The sequence below is a fragment of the Sphaeramia orbicularis genome, chromosome 2 (assembly GCF_902148855.1).
Source record: "Sphaeramia orbicularis chromosome 2, fSphaOr1.1, whole genome shotgun sequence".
Classification (NCBI taxonomy): domain Eukaryota; kingdom Metazoa; phylum Chordata; class Actinopteri; order Kurtiformes; family Apogonidae; genus Sphaeramia; species Sphaeramia orbicularis.
The window spans coordinates 4,799,027-4,815,373 of NC_043958.1; the positions used below are offsets into that span (position 1 = coordinate 4,799,027).

At 39.1% G+C, this 16,347-nt stretch overlaps 1 protein-coding gene across 4 annotated transcripts in view; it reads right to left on the minus strand.

The window, feature by feature from the left end:
• Nucleotides 1-16,347, minus strand: part of zeb2b (zinc finger E-box binding homeobox 2b) — a 118,091-nt gene that overhangs the window by 32,625 nt on the left and 69,119 nt on the right. For 2 of the 4 annotated variants that reach the window (XM_030151599.1, XM_030151584.1), the window contains exon 3: nucleotides 1,133-1,384. In XM_030151599.1, coding sequence (XP_030007459.1) covers nucleotides 1,133-1,384 — 252 coding nt within the window. Of the gene's footprint in view, nucleotides 1-1,132; nucleotides 1,388-16,347 lie in introns of all 4 variants that reach the window. The other 2 variants (XM_030151591.1, XM_030151575.1) reach the window with 1 other exon arrangement.

Consider the following 16,347-nt stretch of genomic DNA (forward strand, 5'->3'; position numbering starts at 1 on the left):
TTCCCTTGTAGACTATTGTCGCTAATTCTCCTCCACATTCCACCATTTCTGTAATGAGGTGCTGTTACACTCAACGTCTTACCGCTGTAACAGTATTTTGTACCTTGCACAATACAATTTTTTTTTTTTTTTTTTTTTGGCACCTGCCACACTCGAGTACTCACTTTATCTCATTTTTACCTATTTATTTTTCCCTGCTCAGTCTTATTTCCTTTTAGTTCAGTTTAAACTGTTTTAATAGTACAGTTTATTTCATTATAATTTCGTTAAATTGTTTACGTTAGTCGCGTGAAGGGAACTCGCAAAGTAAGAATTGCATTGCTCACTACTGCTGTGTATATGACAATAAACTCCTTGAATCTTGAATCAACACTCACGTTTATGAAAGTACATGTGTTACCTGGTTATCTATGATCCCTGACATTCATGGATCAACTTCAGCGCCCTGTTTCTGTAACAGTCTTCTGAATTTCCTGACATTCCACTGATTTTTGACTGGAATCACTGATTAATAGCAGCATCAATAAAATACTCCACATTTTACTACTTACTATTATGACAATTATGCGTAATGTCAGTAATTTGCATCATAGTTATTGTAGGTGTTTCATTTAAATTAACAGTCGCCGCAACAACACACATGTTTTTCTATAATTGTAAATAAATCTAGGTAGTTGTTGGAGGTTATTAATAATGTACTCATGAATATATTCCTGAGAATTGTTCAAATTAAGCACCATTTGTCCCTAAAATACTATTATTGTCATTTATATTCAATACCGTGAGATCATCAGCTGCTATTTTTCTGAGCATTTGTTTTAAACTTGTGCTGTTTGCTCTATAAGAGTGAGCGTCACATTTCTCACACAGTACATATCGAGTTTTGGAACAAATCTCTCCGTATGTTCTTTCTGTCATTTAAGGCGACAGATTGGAGATTTGGTTTGACAAACATTTCTTGGATGGAGAAATAATCTTAATGGTTTAGCTGAACTTAAATAGGAGGAGCCGCAACAGTTGAAGCCAAAAAAAAAAAAAAAAAAAGTTAAACTAAAACTCGATGGGAACACCAAACATTAGAAGAAGCAAGAACTGTTTTCAAAGTCTTTTTTTAAGGATTTGCGACACTTACCAGTACCGTCCACCGAGGCGCTCAGCATGTCGTTGTCGGGCCAGATGTGTTCCACGCCACTATCCCGCATCTCATCATCCTCCTCCTCCTTACCCAGAAGGCCGTGGCTCTCGGCGCGCGGCGAGGTTTCGGGGTTGGTGAGGCTGGCCGGGCTGCCGGTGCCGTTGATCAGGGGGTCTTCCTCGGACACCGGCAGCTTATCCTCCTCCTCGGTCTCCGAGCCGGTCTCTACTACATTCTCGTAGTTCAGTGCTGTGAGAGAAAAGACACAAGAGGTGGAAGAAGTCCGGTCAGTACTGAGGAGTTACATCACAGACGATCGAAATAATCCACGCAATTATAAGACATTTAGTTGTAACAAACACAAAGAGAGAGGTTTTATTCATGTCTTTAAAACCCCTTCATGTCAACTGTTAAACTCCAGAATCAGCCAAAAGCATAATAGTGTATGTATGTCCTACAGTACCAGTACCGGCCTATCCAAAATGTACCTCGGAACCTTTGGCAAGCGCTTATTGACCGCTACGTTACACCTTCATTTCTATGTAGCTTATGTGTTATAGTCAAATTAACAATCTCCACTTAATTAACCATCTGCTTGAAAGCAAAAACACATAATAAAGCCTTGTATATTCAAGTTCTATATAAATTCAAGCATTAAGGGGTGCGTTTTAACACGTCTTTTCATGTTCTCTAGAGGTTCTGTTCATGCTTTTAAAATTGTAACTGTCAACACATTGGCTTGTAATTTCATTGATCAAGGAACTTTGGTTTAGACTATTTTGGAACGTGCACCCAAGTGTCAGCAAAGTGATTAAACTCTAAACATAAATGACAAGAGGAATGTGAAACGGGATTGCTAGCTGTTTTGGAAATTGAGGTTTATTCCCAGATTAAAAAGGTCACCCCACATCACTGCTCAGTCCAAGGCGTGGGCGCTTCTTCATTTTTTTTCTTTCTTTCTTTCTCTCTCTCTTTCTTTTTTTTTTTTTTTTTTTTTTGGGTTACACCCCAATTACAGCATCCACGACTGGAATCTGTGACTGAACCTCAGCGGTGGGCAGACAGCTGTCGGGGAGATGCAGGCCAAAATAGCCACTAATTTTCAGTCGCGCTCACATGCTTCGGATGCCAACGAGCTGCACCTTTCAGGAAGGCTCTGCTCTGAGGCATAGCCGTCACGTTTGAGATGCTCTGCATAGCACATACAATATTACAAATGTCGTTGCTATGCATACAAAAGGCTTAACCTATAGTCATTTAGATTATTTGCCGCATGTACCCATCGGATCGTCTTCGCGTCGCTTCGCCGGTGGACCGTGAACATAAATATCATTTTTTCCAAACATATGAGAACATAGAGACATGACAGAGACTTGAGTACATATTCAGGGAGTTAGACCGTCATATACACCGCACACACCCTCACACACATAAGCAGCATTAGCAGGGCCCGCCTGCTTCCACAACACTCAGGTCTCAGACATATGCCTGCTTTTCTTAAAATAGACGGCCTGTAAATAAGGGCTGTGAACTCAATCAAAGGTGGCTTGCGTGCAAATTAGTCACCGCCATCGGCAGGTTCTCAGCATATACTCGCCACAGCGTAAACCGTGGCACACAAGGACGTCAGAAGACTTATTGGTGGGGTGCAGATGGAGCGTTAGGCAAGCCAGAAACATGGCATCACATAAGGGACACACCTCATTGGCAGCTTGTACAAGAATGTTCTGTGGTGAGAGCCAATCATGGGAGGGCCCCGAGTTGAAGCGACCAGTGGTGAAGAGGTGGAGGCTTTTTTTATGTGCTTAAGCTGAATTTATGTCTCCCAAGTAATAAAAAAAGCTGCAGCAAGCTCATAAGTCAGCAGAGTCTTTAGTGAAAATCAACAGATTTATATCTAATAGCGCCGAGATGACAGGTCGCCTTTTATATTTGTACATAAATAGTGTAAAATATGCAAAATGCCTGACCATTTAATGAATCAACAAGCTTAATGAAGGCAGTTTTGTGCCATATTTTACCAGCGGAGGCCTCAAAGTGTCTGCGCCTCTTGAACTTTTCCAAAATCAAGAGCCAGATGAAGTTCATGCGTGGCATTTTTTGAAGATGTTATACATATCAAAAGATAAGCCTGCACACATCTCCTCCTAACACGTCTCCGTACGATTGACCGGTCTGCACTTGCCTTCAGCGAACAACTGCACAACAGGTGCAAATTAAAATGAAAACAGGGCTTTCAAACATGGGAGGAGAGGTAGGGGGGGGATGGTAAGGAGGGGAGAGCGAGGGGTGGGAAGGGTGGGGAGGGGGAGGAGTGGAGCGGTAGTGCGGTGACCTGCCTCGAATACCAATCGACGGAGGAAACAAAACCTTTTCAAGAGGTGTGATCACAAGGGTTTAGGCAAGTTCAGGCTCAGTAATGCTCCTTGGAGATGACAAAAAAGGCAACTGAGGCTGGAGACCAGGAGTGGAAAGAGACGTTAGGAATTCTGGGTGGTCCACATCTACCTTGGTACAATTGATATTGTGCCTTTATTTGATAATCGTAGCGATTGGAAGGCAAAGTCTTCACCTGTTAAAAGTTCAAACATCTAGAGGAGTCCTGGGGACCGCTTGGAATTCCGTCAAACTCAGATTGACGTCTCTTTGACTGACGCAACAAAAAAACAATCATTGTGGAATCCACCTCTCAGTGCGCTGTCACCCCAAGGTTTTGGATTTTTCTTTTGCTGTGCTCCATCAACTCTCTGTCCCCCTAACTTTCCAAAGAGGAGGGGGTCGGCGGGGAAGGGGGGACTTGTGGGGGTTTGGTAGAACAAAAGGCCAAGAGGCTTGGGAAGCTATCAACCCGTCGCTGTGAACCTGATCTCTGGATGCAGATTCAATGATGGCCGAGCGGGGCCGGCTGAATGAAATTATCTAAGGCTGGACAGGTTTTAAAGGGCTCATTCTTCCCTAATAAAAGAAGCGAGGGAGCTTCTTTTTGTTTCGCAACATGTCCATCGCGACGCCGCACACCGTCTTGACTTCAATACGTAAAAGAATGACAGAACGCAGCTCGGAGAATCTGCTCGCAACAACTTTCTAAGTGCAAAACATTTTATTTGTCGTGTGTTTGAAGTATTTTCTGTCCTGTTTTTTTTTTTCTTTTTTTTTTCCCTGTGACGTGTTGTTCTCAAGTTTCTGAACAAATTTCAACGTGGGGGCGTCAAACTGTCTTGTGAACAGCTACTGTAGACGCAGTCCTATTCGAACGTCAGCTGTCTCCTCCGCATATACCTCCAAGAAGGCAAAATGACAGTGGGGTGCTTGTCAAGTCAAATGCGTTAGTATTAACGTCAAGAAAAGCTGCCATTGTTTAGGTGCCACCGTTGACAAGAGCCTCTCCCTCTCAGAACATGAAGCATCTATTGGTATTGTGTCATGCAACAAAGTAATTCTAACCTACTAATATTTCGCAGGCAGTTATTTTGTCCCCCAGAACCTCGCTCTTAATCAGCCTTTTGTGTTGCTTAGCAGAGAGAAAGACAAAGAAAAGATAATGTTTACTTCTCGAATGCTCCTCAACTCTATTTTTCTTACCTTAAGTGTCATTTTCGACAATAGCAATTACGGCTTTACAAACTGTTGCTACCTGTTCGCTTTCGTCTTTGTACTTTTTTCTGCCTTTTTCTTTTTTTTTTGTATTCTCTCCCACCATTTAAGGTAAATAAAGGGAGCCTCTTTGACTTGAGTTTTGAAGATAATTAAAATGACACATGTAACAGCGCAATTCTTGTTTAATATTGGGTTTTAAACTATCTGACATAACCCTTTCAGAGTCCTGGCATTATTCTGTCACTCACAAAAAGTACAGAGAGAAGAGGAATATTGTATATTGATTAGGATGGCTAGAAGCATCAGCAGTGACAGCCTGAGAGGAAAGCACAGAGCAGGGAAGAGAGTCTTATTAAAGTCTCATCATTTCTTTGATGAAGATAAATAAAGAAGAAAAAGAACAATGGCACAGGCAATACTTCAGCGGTGACAGTTGTATTCTGCAGATACTGAGAAGCCAGAGGAATTAATTTAGTGTCGGGAAACAAACTCCAAATCTAAAATGATTGTATTTACAAAGCGTCAGGTCTGACACTGAACGAATGGCCCCAGTGATCAAACATGCCTTTAATGTTGGAGTCATAATCGACTCCTGCGACAAAAAAAAAAAAAAAAAAAAAAACAACAACAAATAACTCACTTATCTGACAACAGTTGTCGGACCACATGCTGCATTCAAAGACACCCAAAGTCACTCGGAGGAATACGCCACCACCAACTTGCCTCTTTGATGTTGACCCCATGCATGTGTTTGTCGAAAAACGCTATACGTATGTGATGTATGCACGGAATGTCTTTCAAGCCGAGAGTGTGTGCGATTGTAAATAAAATGCAATCAATTGGGCTTGAGTTTAGCGGTGTAGTGTTCGCAAGATTCTACAGCTTCCTTTCCACTTTCCATGGAACTAATGTAAGTCTAAGTTTTTTTCGCGCTTTTCCTTTCCTTCCATTGGATAATTACTGCGATAATTACTCTTTTGTATCACAACCACCAGTTTTATCGGGAACATAAAGGTTAGACTGGGTTTCAATGGCAAAAAGTCATGTGGTGACCCTGAGAGGCGGACGAAGTGATTACCCATCATGCCTAGTGCTTACAGTACAAGCCTGTGGGGGTAGTGTTATAATATGGGGTTGCTTCAAGTACCTAAACATATATGAGGAATTCTTTCCCGGTAGATGTTGTGTCTGTAGTAGATTATAATATAATAACAAAAAACGCAAAAAAAAAAAGTTAAATAACGGGAAAAAAAACTCTATACATAATCAACTTCTGTACAGTTTAGAGCGGTTTCTTTGTGTAATTGGGATATTATTGGTCAGATCAAGGTTCTGCAATGTAATGTCGTAACTTAAGTTAAATATGATCCGATGACTTTATGAATCTACGACTTTTTTTTTTTTTTTTTACAATGTTGCATCAAATATAGCTTGTTATAGGTAGATTTTAACATTGTCATGCTGAACACTAACTTTTTCGTAAGTTTTTGAACCCCTTAATGGAGACGGTCGCAAATTAGCATCCAACGGTTTCCATTAGCGTATATATTCACCCAATGTCGGACACGGGAAATAATTTTGTGGCATCAATAAAACCATCTCCATCTCTTGAGACGGGAAAATCTGTTTTATTACTTTTTTCATTATTATTGACCATTATGCCTGTTTTCATACCCAAATTTCTGTTTATTTTATGCGCTGCAGTCACATTATTTCACATTTTCCACTTAATTTAACATCTGCTTGAAAGCAAAAACACAAATTTATTATTAATATATTTGTATATAAATTCAGGCTTAAAGTGAGTAAAATGTATGCATTGTTATATCTTTATTTTAAGTGAATTTGTGATATATAAGCATTAATGAATCATACATTAAAAACAGTGTAATTTTCCCCTTTGATCCACGATGATGAAGATACTGGAAAAAATAATCAGCCTTTCTATCTACAGTCGCGGAAAAGATTATTAAACCACCCCTTGTTTTCTTCAATTTCTTGTTCATTTTAATGCCTGGTACAACTAAAGGTACATTTGTTTGGACAAATACAATGAGAACAACAAAAATAGCTCATAGTAGTTTAATTTCAGAGCTGATTTCTATTGATTTTCCCTGGTTTTCTTAATAATAACCAAAAAACTATGGCAATATACTGACAAAAACAGTGCTTTTAGGCATTCCATGTTTTCTTTTCTGTCTGTTTTAGTCACATGATACACACAGGAGTTAGTACTGGATTGCATAACCATCGTTTTTGAGGACTTCTGATGGTCTAATTCTGTATTTTATGTGCTCTCGTCAAACAAAGTTAACAATATCCACTTAAGTTAGCAACTTCTTGGAATCAAAAACACACATAATAAACTTTTTTAACATTCAGACGCACCTAAACAGCTAAATTCCTTCCACGTTTAAGGGAAATTCCATTGTATTTCAACTTCAATTCCTTGGTTTTTACAGCTGTGAGGTTCAGGTTCAGAGGTGCTACACCTGCGCTCTGTGTTGGAAAAGCACTTTTGCGATGCTAACAGGTACAATCACATTTCTTTAACGATCCCAAAGAAGCTGCATGGCCCAGAGGAGGATGCACTAAAAGCCTTTTTGCTGCTCTACTCTCAGAGCCAGAGAGAAAGACGAGAGCTCCTTGTGTCGAGCCGGCCAACGGTGGAGGTGATGGCTGCGGGGAAAATGACTAACACCCACGTCGGTGCTCTTACGCTAACCCCGGCTGACTTTTTAGTCGAGTGTCGAGGCTTAGCTCCAGGTGACACGCTCGGCCTCCTACGCCGATAATGAGCCAGGACATTCTCCCTATTGGACAATAACTGCTCGCGCTCGCTCCCTGTCTCATGAATGTGAGCCAAGCGGATCACCTGGATGGCTGCGAGGGAGAAGACGAAGCGGTGGAAGAGAGTGTGTGTGTGCGTATATGTGTGTATTTGTGTGTGTGTGTGTGGGAGGGCATTAAGGTGGAAGCGAGGTCGCTGCCTTGTGGCTACGGCCGGAGGTAGCGGATTCTCACGATGACCTTTTGTCTGCCATTGTTCCTGTCTGCAACAGTTTAAGCACTTTGCCCGTACTCCTGTCTGATCGAAAACCTCACACCTAAGAAAATACTTCACAACAATTACCACTGGCTTCTGTTGCAGAGTTGCACTTTTTAATTCCTGTTTGGACTTGTACTCTTTTCGAAATAAACTCACGGATGCTCATCGACCGACAATTTCACACTTAAAATCGCATGAAAACACCAAAAATGGCTGCCGTAAAGTACACAGTTTAAGTGCGTAAAAAATGCATTTGTTGAATCTCATCATGTTAAAGAAAGTTTTCATATACCTGGAAATTAGTTTTGTTTTGTTTTTTTGAATTTATACTGAAAACAAGACTTTTTTTTCTTATAAATCACATAAAAATACCAAAAATGGCTGCCATAAAGTACAGTTACCAAAGAATTTTCAAGTTTAAGTGTGTAAAAAATGCACTTGTTCAATCTCATCATGTTAAAGACAGGTTTCATATAGCTGGGAATTAGTTTTTTTTTATTTTTTTTATTTATTTTTTTTTTATTTATACTGAAAACAAGACTTTTTTCTTATCAATCACCTAAAAATACCAAAAATGGCTGCCATAAAGTACACAGTTACCAAAGAATTTTCAAGTTTAAGTGCGTAAAAAATACATTTGTTCAATCTCATCATGTTAAAAAAAGGTTTCATATACCTGGAAATTAGTTGTTGTTTTTTTATTTATTTATACTGAAAACAAGACTTTTTTTCCTTATAAATCACATAAAAATACCAAAAATGGCTGCCATAAAGTACACAGTTACCAAGAATTTTCAAGTGTAAGTACATAAAAAATGCATTTGTTCAATCTCATCATGTTAAAGAAAGGTTTCATATAGCTGGGAATTAGTTTTTGTTGGAAATTCTACTAAAAACAAGATTTTTTTTCTTATAAGTCATATAAAAACAAAGAAACATGGCTGCCGTAAAGAACACAGTTACTTATGATGCATCAAAATCAACCTGAACACAATTCAGATAAGGCTAAGGATTGGTGAAGTTGTCAAAATGAACTGCCATCTACTTTGAAAGTCTATTTACGAGTACATAATAAATATAGATATATTAGATACAATTCATTAAAACCAGAAAATGAAAGTAGTCAAGTTTTTCTTTCAATGTTACAGCAAAAATAACTTTCAAGTAGAGTTCTCAGGCCTATAGTTACAATCAGATAATGTGTAAAAGTGTTAAAAAAAAAATGCACTTATTGAATCTCATTATTTTAAAGAACGGCTTCATACAGCTTGGAAATTTGTTTTTGTTGGAAATTATACTGAAAACAATATTTTTTTTTTCTTATACATCACATAAAAACACCCAAAATGGGTGCCACAAAGTAATCAGTTGCTAAAGTGATGCATCAAAATCGACCTAAACGCAATTCAGATAAAAGTAAGGATTGATCAAGTTGTCAAAATTAACCACCAAGTACTTTAAAAGTCTATTTATGAGTAAGTAATAGTGATTTTAGTGTTTATAAGTGTGATCCTCAGGCCTATAGTTCATCTATAATCAACAGTTAATGTGTTAAACTGTTTAAAAATGCATTTGTTGAATCTGATAATACATTTAATACCAGTTATATATGCTTAAGGATGCTTTAAGACACATGACTTACTTGGTTTTACTGTAAACTTATGAAAACCATATTCTATATATGTCAATAAGACTCATTTAGGGTTAAATATATTAGATACAACACAGTTAAAACCAGAATATTAATAGAATCGAGTTTTTCTTTAAACGTTAGTGCAGTTCTCTGGGCTACAGTTGTAATCAGTCATTGTGTTAAAGTGTGTAAAATATGCATTTGTTGAATCTCATCATGTAAAAGAAAGGTTTCATATAGCCTGGAAATTAGTTCTTGTAGGAAATTATACTAAAAACAAGATTTTTGTTCTAATAAATCACACAAAAACACCAAAAATGGCTGCCATAAAGTAGATAACTGGTGCGTTTAATTACTTCCTGTCACCAGTAATTTTACCACAAGTGTGAATACGTTCTGGTTTCTTTGCTTTTCTGTGAATAAACTGAATATTATTGGTTTGTTCGACACATATTTGAGGACATCATTGTTATTTCAGCAACTTTTTTAACCATTTATGCCCAAACATGAAAAAAGCACTGACAGATAAGACAGAAGCACTTTCCATCCTGGAGTTTTAATGATGACTTATTTTTGCAGTTAAACAGCTGATGCGCAGATTGTACGTCTACTTATGATCTGTTCCGAATCATTAATCCCCAGGTAATGAAATCACTTTCCCAAAGCCTTTCAGAGCCCGACTCAAACCGAGTCAGCGCAGACAAAAGAATGGCAGACATGTTTGGATATTTTGTGCTATCTTGTCTCAGTATAATGGTGCGATCGAGCACAAGGGGCAAATCGGGGCCAAGTCGGTGAAAGGACGGTGGCAGAGGGCAAACAAAAGCTCTGAAAGGAGACAGAGCCAGAGTGTAGGGAGTGAGGGGTGAGGAGGGGGAGGGGCTTCGGAGAGACGATGAATAGTGAAAACTCAGTGAAGTGTAAACGCAACCTGGGAGAGAGAGTGTGTGTGTGTATATGTGTGTGTGTCTGGACAGTGTGTGCCTATAGCAAAGGGGGGGGGGGGGGGGGGTGTCGCTGGAAAGTGGAATAAGAGCGTGTGACTGATATGAGTTAAAGATGACACACATTTGACTATTTAGAAACACTTCTAACCTTTGGATTCACCTTAATTTTTCTTTTTTACTTAACTATGAATGAGCTGTACATATAGGAAACCAACACAGAAAACACACTTTAAAACATTTCTAACAAATCGCGTACAGTTAAAGTGATTCGACATGCTTTAAAACACTATGTTTTACAAAAATAAACCATGAAAACCATATTCTTGGTACGTCGGTATGGCTCATTTAGTGTTAAATATATTAGAAAACCATAAAATTGAACAAATCCTATTTTTCTTTACATGTTATTAAGTTGAAATGCAGTCGGAAAAAGCAAAAATAACATTGAAGTGCAGTTTTCAGACCTATAGTTGCTGTAACTCTTCACACGAAGTGTTAAAAAACACAGCTATTGAATCTTATCAAGTTAAAAAAAGGCTTGAAAATTAGTTTTTTGTAGGAAATTATCCTGAAAACTACCAACTCAGACCTGCTCACATGAATTTGTGTCTAATACTAGATAAATAGATGGATAGATAGATGGGAAATTGAGAAGCAGCAGCATGACAGGCAGCAAAAATAGAGCAAACACACTATACATAATAAATAAGGAGTATAAAGAACACTAAAATGGAAAAAAAAAACCTGCAATGTGCAAAGTAAAATTGAATAAATAAATCCCATAAAAACACCAAAAATGGTTGCTATAAAGTAGACAACTAGTAGATTTAGTTACTTCCGGTCACCAGGAGTATAAATACTACCAGTGTTTTTAGTTAGAATATGTCAGATTTAGTTGTTTATTTAAAAAAAACTAGCATTTTCTACTGAACAAACAGCAAAAACCTAAAAAATTCAGAACTTTCGGGAACAAATTTGAGGCTAGAGACAAGTTGATTTCCCTAATAATGTACATTAAGCTAATTTTCTGTTTCATTAGCATCGTCCATCTCTTAACCAAGCTGAATTCGAGAGAAAAAAAACATACAACGCAAAGATTAAAATGTTTCTTTCCAGCTGATTCCATGTGTAAGTGTTGGAAGCAGCAGTACTGGGTGTATTTAGTGGTCACTGATGGGAACGCTGCAGCCCCCAGCGTCCCTCACATCGCTGCTGGGTTCAGTCTGTGAGAAGACCCTCGCAGCAGCACTGACTCTAATTCAATTAAAGTCCCATTTATTTGCCGAGGAGGCCCGAGCAACAGGCTGAGGGGGGGGTGGGGGGGTGGGGGGGGGGTCGGAGAAAGCTTCAAGGTTTGCTCAACAGCTCAGAGGTCCCACCTTTGCTGGGTCCTGCATGGATTCACCATCTGTGCCCCCCCTCCCCTCCTTCTCCTTCCCCTAGTTCACACATGTTCCTGCCTCCAACAAATGTTCGAAGTAAACCCCCCCCCACCACCACCACAACCCCCCCCACCCCCTTCTCCACCTCTTTCTCCCCGTCACACAAGCCAAAGAAGAAGAATAAAAAAGACACACAAAAGCTTCCCCTGGCTGCCCTCAGGACTCCCAGGCCAGGAGAGTGGAGGGAGGAGAAGGAAGATAAAGGGGGGAGGGATGGGAGGGGAAGTGGTGGGTGGGAGGGAGGGAGGGAGGGAGGGAGGGTGGATTGGCTACAGAGGCTACAAATATATATTTTATTCCGGCTCAGGTGAGCTCCCTTTGCCTCCTGATGTTACCCTGACACCCGTCAAGCAACAGGAAGAGGGGGGAAGAAACGGTTAAAATTAGAAAATTTAATTTATTTGATAATTTCCCAGAATAATTAGAGTTAATATGGGTTAATTAATATGCAAATCTCTCAGCAGATGTTCGGTAGCGAGGCTGCGCACGGCTGAGGAAAAACAGCCCCCTTCTACTTTCTCCTGCCTGGTTTTGGCTGTCAGTTATTGGGCCGTAATTACTGTAACTAACCAAATACACACACACACACACACACACACACACACATATACGTACACACACATACTGAGAAGACAAAAAAAAAAAAAAAAAAAAAGAAAACGTTTGCTGGGTGAACTGCTTCCAGTTTTGGAAGAGTCTTCGTAGGCAAAGCGGTGCTTCTCACACACATAAAGGGAGACCATCGCTAATTTCCCCTCTACTATAAAGACCCTTTTTATGCTCCCAGCTGAATGAATGCGGCGAGTACTTTAAACTATTTGAAATTTGCGGGGCTTTGTGTGCGCGCCGATGCAAATTGTAAAGAAGAAGCGGCGGCAATAGAGGCAAGCGAAGTATTGTGACAAGAGCACCTGCACGTCAATATGGAGTGGAAAACACTGCTAATAAAGCAGATGTGTGGAATACGTCTTCGCTAAATGAGAGGACGGACGTGTGTTTACGTGTGTTTTGCCGCCGTAAACACGTATATAGCAACACAGGCAACGCTGAGGCGTCATGAATGCAGAAAACGACACCCATATGAGTTAATGTTGGAGTTCTGACTTCATCCAGCGGTGTTTTTACATGGACGAATTCACGGGAATTTGGCAGAGTTCTAGATTTAAGCGAATTTAACATCGTTTTTAGATTTCCTGGACCTCAAGCTTCTGAAAACCATATCATAGGTATGTCAGGAAGACTCATTTGGGGTTAAATATAATAATAAAACCCAGAAAATTTACATAATCAAGATTTTCTTTACATGTTATTAAGATGAAACAGAAGAAATAACACTGAAGTGCCGTTTTAATCCCTAAAATCAAACCATCAGTGTATTAAGTTGCTTTAAAATGCATTTGTTGAATCGGATAACATTAATTATATATGACTAAAGACACTTTAAGACACATGACTTCATATGTTTAACTATAAACTATGAAAACCATATTATAGGTATATCAAAAAGAGTCATTTAAAGCTAAATACATTAAGTACAACACATTAAAACCAGGTAATGTGTTAGTTTGACTGACTGACACATTTATACATGTGGTCATAACAATTTAAAGATACTCAACTGTACATATATAGAAACATGAACGACAAAATGAGCAAATCAAATGCAGAATTTGATTTTTTACCTGCCTTAAGCCTGCACTGGAGACTTATTTTTACTGAAATCACTAGAAAATTCCATGTTGTGACATTATTTTCTCTATTTAAATGACAGTTTTGATGCATTAAAACTGAATTAATACAGATATTTTACAGACAAACCAAAAATGTGAGCAACTGTCACATGTTTTTCCGCCTTCAAACTGATAATATCTGACGTTTTTTGAACAAATCCATTCATAATCAGTGATTCCAAATGAATTTCCCTCTACGTTTAACCATCACCAAGTGATTTAGCAGCATTTATTACACTATTATCCATTTTTTTCCAGTGAGAATTGGGTATTTTCTTGTATTTAATTTACTGAACATGTAGGCGTTAATAAAATCCCAGTAAATTCAAAGGTTATTATATGAAAACAGAAAAAAAATGAAGGAAACTTAACTTTTTTCAGCGAAATATATGAATTCTACATATCAACAAGCATCTAAGACTACTGGATTTTACTGAAACGAAGACATGTGACGCTGCTGAAACCGCATTTTACCTGAATTATTAGGTAGGATTCATTCAAAAGTGAAGTTTTTAAGACTAATTTTAAATTAATTCACGACAAAATTCCATGCTGTGAGATTATTTTCTCTATTTAACTGATAGTTTTGATGCATTTAAACTGAATTAATAAAGATACTTCAGACAAACCAAAAATGTGAACAACTTTTCCACCTTTAAACTGATAGTTTCTCATGTTTTTCGATCAAATCCATTAAAAATCCATGATCAACACCAAGGAATATTTGTGCGGTGACTTCCAAACAAATTTCCCTCTACGTTGAACCACCACTAAGTGATATTTACCAGCATTTATTACACTATTATCCACTATTATCCCTTTTTCCAATGAGAATCAGGTATTTTCCTGTATTTAATTCACTGAACATGCAGGTGTGAATAAAATCTCAGTAAATTCTGTCAGTTATTATATCAAAACAGAAAACTTTACTTTTTCAGCAAAATATATGAAATTTCCATAACGACAAGCACTGTTATTTGTCAAACTACATGGGTTTTACAGAGACTAAGACATCTGACGCTGCTGAAACTGCATTTCACCTGAATTATTAGGTAGGATTCATTCAAAAGTGACGTTCTTCAGACTTACTTTTCATGAAATCACTACAAAACTCCACATATTGAGATTATTTCCCCGATGTAAATGACAGGTTTGATGGATTTAAACCAAATTCCTAGGCCGATACTTTATTGACAAACTGAAAATGTGAATCAATTGCAGAACTTGGGGCTTGGAACCGATAGCCGTCGAGGCTTTTTGATCAAACAATGACGGAAAACCTGAGTAACGCCACAGCGGAATCCCATAATTCTCGGTTCTTGTTTGTATCCTTATGGGAGGAGGGAAAGGTTACGTTTAATAGAAAGATTTAATTCATGAATTCTTCCCTGGGGAGGGAGAAAAATATAAGAGCTATGTCAGGGTGCTTGCCAGGGTTCTCCTGTGGTCAGCGCTCTCCAATAATAATGTGTTTCCGATAGCACTGTGTGTGTGTATGTGTGTGTGTTTGTGTGTGTGTGTTTGTGTGTAGATGTGTGCGTGCCAAAAGCTGAGACTGTTATCTAAATCGTTCCTCTTTCTCTACGGCCCAGAGTCTTTCTCTCTCTCTCTCTCTCTGTTCGTTTCCACTCCTACTCCTCCTGCCCAGTCTCAAAGGGACACGGTGGCTCCATGCCATGAGTCCACGCCCCACCCGAACTGCCTACACACACACACACACATACACATATACACAACGTACTACATGTTGGATGTGGCCGCGACATGTAAAAATAGACGCTAACACACATACATATATGACAAAACAGAAACAGCACCTAGAAACACACACACACACACACACTCACACACACACACTCAGGTGGAGGAAACTGCTGACACGGCCTCGCGTCAGGTTAGGATTGGAGGTGGAGTGGGCGCCAAATTGATAGTCACAGCCTTCTGTTATCAGGTCTGACTGTTTAATGTGGAACCTGGCTTTGTGTGTCCGTATATATATATGTGTGTGTGTGTGTGTGTGTGTGTGTGTGTCCCACGAGAGGCGGTGTGGCCTTGCGAGTACTTTGTGCGCAGCGCCACCACCGTGATAACACATCTGCTTTGGGTTCATCTGTTTATGAATCATTCTTATCTGCAGAGCGAGTGCTATAGCGCTCCACTATGTGTGTGTGTGTGTGTGTGTGTGTGTGTGTGTGTGGGAGTGTACATCTGCGTTCCTGTGTGTCTGTTGTATCATTGTGAGTATTTACAAGAGAAAGAGACAGGAGCAAAGCGATGGAGAGGACTGAAAGATACCACCTCTCACTGTTCAGATGCGACAAATCGGCGTCTGCGGTCGTCTCGCCGAGGCTCAAACGCCTAGATCGGACTGGGTTTAAAAAGGAACATGTGCTTCACCTGTGGCTAAAACACACTCACATCTCAAGTGGAACCTTAACCCTAAAACAACCTGGTGTAAATCATGATAATAAAAATACGAATGGATTGGATTTCTATAGCGCTTTCCAAGGCAATACAAGCTAATAGTTCTGGATGGGGACCATTTAAAGGATAACTTAGGGGTTTTTTGGGGGGGTTGTGATGAAAAAAGGTGGTGTCTGACTCCGAATTTGAGGTAAAAGAACAATATTTGCACCATTTCCCAGTGCAATAAGGTATATATTTGCTTAAATAGTGTACAAACTGTATGCAAACCAGTGTATAGCCGAGTAAAGAGTGCAAAGTGTACGAGCTTTTACATAATTTACCATGTTTTTCTTGATCAGATTTGAAAGAATGGGCAATTTATATAGACATTGTCGTGATTTATTGATT